The sequence below is a fragment of the Corapipo altera genome, unplaced genomic scaffold (genome assembly GCF_003945725.1).
Source record: "Corapipo altera isolate COAL_440 unplaced genomic scaffold, ASM394572v1 354, whole genome shotgun sequence".
In the NCBI taxonomy this organism is placed as follows: Eukaryota; Metazoa; Chordata; class Aves; order Passeriformes; family Pipridae; genus Corapipo; species Corapipo altera.
The window spans coordinates 169,135-176,039 of NW_020885020.1; the positions used below are offsets into that span (position 1 = coordinate 169,135).

The 6,905-nt window shown below is 52.8% G+C and overlaps 1 protein-coding gene across 1 annotated transcript in view; it reads right to left on the reverse strand.

The window, feature by feature from the left end:
- The window catches only part of LOC113959076 (aryl hydrocarbon receptor-like), a 23,968-nt gene that overhangs the window by 15,708 nt on the left and 1,355 nt on the right, over positions 1 to 6,905 (reverse strand). Inside the window, exon 2 of the mRNA XM_027667849.1 lies at positions 6,592 to 6,779. Coding sequence (XP_027523650.1) covers positions 6,592 to 6,779 — 188 coding nt within the window. The remainder of the gene's footprint in view (positions 1 to 6,591; positions 6,780 to 6,905) is intronic.

Genomic DNA, 6,905 nt, shown 5'->3' on the forward strand with positions numbered 1-6,905 from the left:
ACTGAGATGGCAGTGAGACACCCCAGCAGCCACTGAGATGGCAGTGAACCCCAGGGACCCCCAACAGCTCCCTAGAAGCGACTCTCATGAGAGCCAGGGAAAAATACTTGGCAAGGAAAGCACACAGCAGGAAAACTGCTTACCTAAGGGAAGTCACAAGACTTTTCCAGCTTAAATTGCTCCTCCAAGGCCAGCTCATTACCTAGGCAATTAAGAGAGCAGGGTGATCACAGGACCAGGCTTTATTTTCTTAAACCATCCCTTAGGCTTCACTGCTACAGCTCTGCAGTGCTTGGCTGAACAGCTCAGAAGGAAGGAGAGCAGACAAAGTGAACAAGGTTAGTTAGTCCCACACATCCCATCTCAAGGCCTCACCCCTAAGCAGAGGTTCCAGGGACACAGTTATGCAGTCTGTAATAATGATATAATTAAAAGCACTTTTCCAGTCTGACCCAACTGCAGCTCAGGCACTTTTTGGGCTGTCACAGCTCCAGCAATGACAGTCTGGATTCATATCAGTTTTTCGAGGGTGAAGCTCAGCCCTGAGGCTGCACATCGATGCTACAGCAGCCACCTAAGATTTTAAGAGGACTCAGGGAAAATCCCCAAGCCCTCAATATCTGCAGGAGTGTCACCTTTTAAAAATATGTGGGTGAGGCAAACTGCCTGAGTTTTGGATGCACGGCCTTAACCTTCCATATAACACGTACTCACATCGAGCTCAAAACCACACAGAGCCCAGGATGACAGCTACATCTGATCCACGATCACAGGCTGTGCAGCTGGTAGTCCACCCAGAGCCAAAAATTTCCAAGGTCTCAGCACATGCCAGGGTGTTTTCCTCCTCTCCTCCCAGCCAGCAATGCATCTGAGCTGCCCAGAGGCCGCTGGCAAGCTGAGCAATCCAGGCAGGATGCTGCACATGGGCAGAGGTGCACCTGCATCTCTGAGGATTTCCAGGCAGAATTAGCCCAGTGCTGGCTGGCAGCAAGGCTCACAGGGGGGTTCAAACATGCACCTCCTGGCACCATGGATTGTATTTTTCCTACTGCTCTTCCTACAGTTTATACACCCCAGAGCTGACTGAGAGCATCCAGGGAAATCCCATGAAATGAAGGCTGCAGGTCAATTGCTGAATGTTGGTGCCACACGACTTGTGACAGCTACAGGGCCCCCAGGGGACACCCAGCTGGACACCCAGGGGCAAGTGAGTGCTCTCACACACCAGAAGGGCCAGGCTTGCTGTAGGATGGGAGGCACAGCTTGGACACCCTTCCCAGCACGCTGCAGGAGCAAACTGCAAGAGACACTTCTCCAAACTGAGCCCTTGCCCGTTTTGACATCTGCCAATTGACCTCCCACCAGGAGTTTAAGTGGCCCAAGCAACACAGATGGTACTCGACAGCCACATGACAAGGTGCCTCTGAGGCATCTTCCTTTTTGGCTAACAAATCCCCACGCAAGGGAGAGACAGCAAACCTTCCCCTGCAGCATCTCTCCTTCTTCTCTCTCCCTTTCCAGAAGGTGAGGGAGGCAGAAGAGACAGGGACCGTTCCTCCATCAGCCACCAGTGCTTGCTGGGCCCTGGCACCAAGGGGAGGAACGGAGGGGGATTAGAGGGGAGCAGCCGCCAGGCACTGGCGGGATAAGATGCTGGAATGACGTGCAGTGCAGACTCTGGAGCAGGGGCATGGCCACCAACAGCGGGACTCGGGGTAGGGGAGGGAGAGGGGAGGATGGTAGGAGTGGAGCTGTTTGATGGCTTGGCTTTGCTGCACCACCCCAAGGACAGAGGGACAGAGCAGGGGGCCCCCGGGCTCGAGGCAGACACAGATCCCTCAGCTCTGGGCAGCCGCAGCCCTGCAGCACAGCCCCGACCTCCACCAAACCCCACGTGCTGAAAGAGCCTCCTGTAGAGCAGGGAGGAAGGGTAAGGGGGCAAGTGACAATTAAAAATGTTTGTTCATCAAGGGGGGAAGGAAATAAGACACCTGGGGGGACTGTTGTAGAGGAAGAGACCTGGATAGGAAAGGAGAAGGTACAAAGCCCTGAAGTCAACTGGCACTGATGAAAGCCAACCTCAGCTCCCCCTGGTCCAGGCTAGTGGTGCTGGGTTATGGACAGTGCTGCCTTAGCAGCAGGATGGGACGTGGGATGAGCTGGAGCACTGGCCAGGAGTGGTTCACCTCTCTGGCAGGACACGTTTCCCCGTGTCTCCATCCCTCCCATGGCCCTGCTCCCACAGCTAAGTTCACCTCAGCCACGAAGCAGCGTTCCCGTGGGCAGAAAGCATTTGTATATACTTGGGATTGCAAACTCAGGCAATGGGGCCTGGGAAAGGCACCTGGGAATTTCACAGAGAGCAGCAGTGCTGCTCCACCACGAGAGAAGCCTATCCCATCCTGACGTGGATCAGGAGGCTCCAGGAGGAGACCACAGCCAAGTTCCCTCCTTTCCCAGAGATGCTGAACACACATGGCAAACACCCGGCACTGAACTGCTCCCTGCTCTGTTACACTGGAAAGATTATGCACAAAAGTTGAACAGAATTAGTAGGCAAACACACACATGGATGCTCTTGTCCTTTGCACTTCCAAAGGCCTGCAGAAAGCCACCACTTGGCATCAGGGTGGCAGTAGGAACACAGCAGACACACCAGCCCAGTACTCAGCCTGAGGAAAGGATCGTTTTGATAAATAGTCCTGCTTAACAAAGACAGTGTTTAATGATCTCTAAACCACTCCAAAGATTAAACAACAGAACATTGAGCAGCCTTAAATCCTCTGATTCCTGCCACAGAACTTCAGGCATTTAGTTGTGTCCCCAGACAGGCAGAGAGGCAACAGGGGCAGCATCACTTAAGGCCATATGAAGTATAAAAGTCCTCATGCCCAAAGGCAAAATGTGTCTTTTTAACAAACCAAAGACCTCCCAGCAAAATCTCGCCGAAACAATGTTCAAAACTCCACTGTTCAGATAAAAGCACATGGAGGTGCTTCCTGCAAACAGTATCTCAGCCACCTCTGACGGCTGAACAGCAGGTTCACTTCTGGAAAAGCAAAATAAGAAGGATGTGGAGCTGTTGGAGCGAGTCTAGAGTGAGCCACCAAAATGCTCTGATGGCTGGAGCCCCTCTGCTCTGGAGCCAGGCTGGAAGAGCTGGGGGTGTTCAGCCTGGAAAAGAGAAGATTCCAGGGAGACCTGAGAGCCCCTTCCAATGCCTAAAAGGGCTCCAGGAGAGCTGGAGAGGGACTGGGGACAAGGGCCTGGAGTGACAGGACAAGGGGGAATGGATTCCCACTGCCAGAGGGCAGGAATAGATGGGATATTGGCTAGAAATCCTTCTCTGTGAGGGCGGGGAGGCCCTGGCACAGGTTGCCCAGAGAAGCTGTGGCTGCCCCTGGACACCTGGAAGTGTCCAAGGCCAGGATGGACGGGGCTTGGAGCAACCTGGGCTAGTGGAAGGTGTCCCTGCCCGTGGCAGGGGGTTGGAATGAGGTGGGCTTTAAAACTAAAACATTCTAGGATTAAAAATGCAGGTATGTGTCTAAGGAGAGCTGTGGAGCTCTGCCTTTTGAGGAATTTATCACAGGGCCAGAAGGTGACCAAGAGTCTGAAAAAAAACCCAAGAGGAGCTCCCAAAGATTTTACCAGTGACCAAGATCTACAGCCCACCTGCTTTTAATCACTTAAGACTATACAAACTTCCCCAAGATGCTGAAATAAAATTAAAACCAATCAATTAATAATTAATAAATCAATAATTATTTATTTATTCCGGCTGGAGAAACGGCGGCTGGCATAACCCTGCTGGGTGAATTGCTGTCAGAGGTCATGGGCAACACCTGAGACCTGCTTCAGATGTTTCTCCTCACAATCCATGGCAGCACACCCCAGTTTTCATCCTTGCTTTCCCGTGGTCTGCTTTCAGGGAGTGCTCAAGACACACTGGAGCGGGGGACATGAGGGCTCCTCCTCCTCGCTCCCTGCTCCGTCCCAGGGTTCACACAGCCTGTTTCTGAGCTGCCTCCTGCCATGCTGGCTGCTCCCAATAAACACAGAAAGCCCCCAAACCACTGGTGTTTTCTGATCTGATCTCACCCAGGACTTGTGCAGCTACAACTGTCTCCTCGGGATCCCGTTTTACACTTCCAGGGGTGCTGAGCAGGACCTGGAGCACACGAGCCCTCCTGGCCTCCAGATGCCCCTCCTAACTCTGCTCCCTGACAGACCAAGGGAAAAAATAACCTAAACATGTAGATAACCAAGAAGGAAAAATGAGAGGAAGGAATAAAAAGAATATTTTGAACAGGAGCCTTCCTAAGGTGAACTTTATCTCAGCTCCAGCACAGCCACACCACTCCAGCATTCACTCCAAAAGGAATAAAGCCACTTAAAATCATTCAGTTTTGTCGATGAGCTTGCCCAGGGCTCCTTTGCAGGATTTTTTTTTTTAATTATTATTTTGTTTTAAAGCACCAGGAGAGACTCAACTAGGTCTGCAATCACTATTTGCCTCTAAAAGGATGAGGCTTTCCTCCTTCCCTCCCTTCCCTGAATTACAGTGACCTGCCTCAAAGCAGAAAGGAGCGGGCACCATCCATCCCACAGCCTCAGGCAGTCAGGAAGTTGGAGCCATGAGATCAAGCCAGATGGAATGGAGGATGAGGGGGAAGAAAAAATGAGAGAGAATCTCAGAGCAGTAAATTTCAACCAAAGTCACCCACGGTGTCAGGGATGTGGGAATGCCAAACCCCAGGACGTACGGCCCTAGCAGGATGTTTGTGGAGCAGCAGGACCATGTTCCCAGGCATGCTCACCCTTCCCTGGCTGAGCTGGGGCAGCATCCCAGCACAATCTGCCTGGAAAGGATGACAAACCCCAAAACAGCTCCTGGTGTGGCCCTTCCAAAGTCATGAAGTTCCAGCCCACGGGGCGGGAGCCTTCAGAACAGCGGGACCAACTGTCCTCTGCCTCAGAGCATCCTCACAGACAGCATTCCAGATCCTTTCCAAAGCAAAACCAGCTCGGAAAACACAGCCAATACAGCCCAACAGACTGACCTAATGCTCCAAGGCAAACAACTCTCCCTGGCCATTCCTTTTCCAGCTCACCCACTGGTCAATCCTTCAAGCATGGTTTAAAAGAGAACGGAAAAAGGGGGGAAAAGGAGGTATTGAATATATTCGGTGATTTGGAGTTAAACCGGGAAATTGTGGTGTTTCTGTGGCCACATGCAGCATTCTCAAGGCACTGCTACTTCATCAGGAAAACCCAGGGATGCCCCAATGCCATCCTGTTGGCTCCTGTTAATTACAATTGCTGTGCAGTGGAATGGCTCCCAAAAAATCAAAGGTTCCCAAATAAACTGTAACCGCATCACAGGGAACTATTACTCACTGTCAGCACACCAAGTCTATCCTAACAAAGGGGGAAAAGTCACTTGCATGGGAAAACTTCCCAACTGGGCAGCACCAGGCTCAGCCACAGTCCAGGGCCACAGAAACTCTCCAGCCTAAACTGGAATTTTCTACTTCAGCAGAACCCATGAACAAAATCAGCTTCCTCTCTCCAGATCCCTCCAATCCCAAATGAGCGCCTGGCACGATGCAACCAGGGCTGGGCAGCTGGAGAGGGCACAGCGAGGAAATGAGGGGTCAGAAAGGGGGGAAAAGCAATTCCAGGGGAAAGAAAACAAAATTCTGTGGGGAAAAAGATGAAATTCCAGTGGGAGAAAGCACAAAGTATTTGAGGGGGGGGGAACAAAATTCTAAGGGGTGGAAGATATGAAAGACACAAAATTCCTGAGAGGGGAGGGAAGACACAAAATTGGAAGGGTGGGTAAAAGACCACCAAAATGTGGGGGATAAAAAACAGAATTTGAAGGGGAGGGGAAAAAAAATCAAACCCAAAATTCAAGCAGGGGAATTCACAAAAATTCGAGGCAAGTGGGGGAAATACACAAATTTCGAGGACAGAAAAAAAAAATCAAACCAACAAAAATTCGAGGAGGGTAGAGACACAAAAATTTGAGAGGGAAAAACCCATAAGGGGTGTGGGGGGAAAGGAAAACAAAATTTGAGGGAGGAAAAATAAAAAACCTCAAAATTCAAGGGAAGAAGACACAAAATTCTAGGAGGTAAAGAAAACAAAAATCTCGGGAGGGGTGGGAATCCCACAGAATTATGGGGGAAAGAAAAACACATAAAATTCTAGGGGGAAAAACACCCAAAATATTCCGGGGAGGAAAACAAACTTCGGGACGGGCAGAGAGGGAATTCCGAGAGGGGCGCAACAATACTGCGGGGCGGGGGAGCAATTCCAGGGGGGAGATGCAGCAGCGTGGGGACACAGACCGCACAGTTCCAGAGGGGATGCAGGGGTCTGAAGGGGGGATTTGGGATCTGAAGGGGGGATTTGGGGTCTGAAGGGGGGATTTGGGGTCTGAAGGGGGGATTTGGGGTCTGAAGGGGGACACAGACCGCACAGTTCCAGAGGGGATGCGGCAGCGGGGGGACACACACCGCACCGTTCCAGAGGGAATCCCGAGGGGGAATCGCGATTCCCGGGGGGAATCCGTCGGTCCCTTACCGCCGAAGAAGCTCCTGGCGCGCAGGAAGCCGGCGCTGAGGCGAAGCACCGAGAGCTTGTCCAGCCCGGCCACCACGTCGGGCGGGAAGGGCAGGAGCCCCGCCAGCCGCTCCAGCTCCCGGTTCAGCCGCTCCCGGTGCCGCTTGGACGGGTTGGAGCTGCCGCCTTCGGCCGCGCCCGGCCGCGTCCTGCCGGGGGGCACAGCCGCGTTACCGGGAGCGGGGACACCCCGGGCCCTCGCCCCCCTCAGCCCCGGCCCCTCGCCCCCCTCAGCCCCGGCCCCTCGCCCCCCTCAGCCCCGGCCCCTCGCCCCC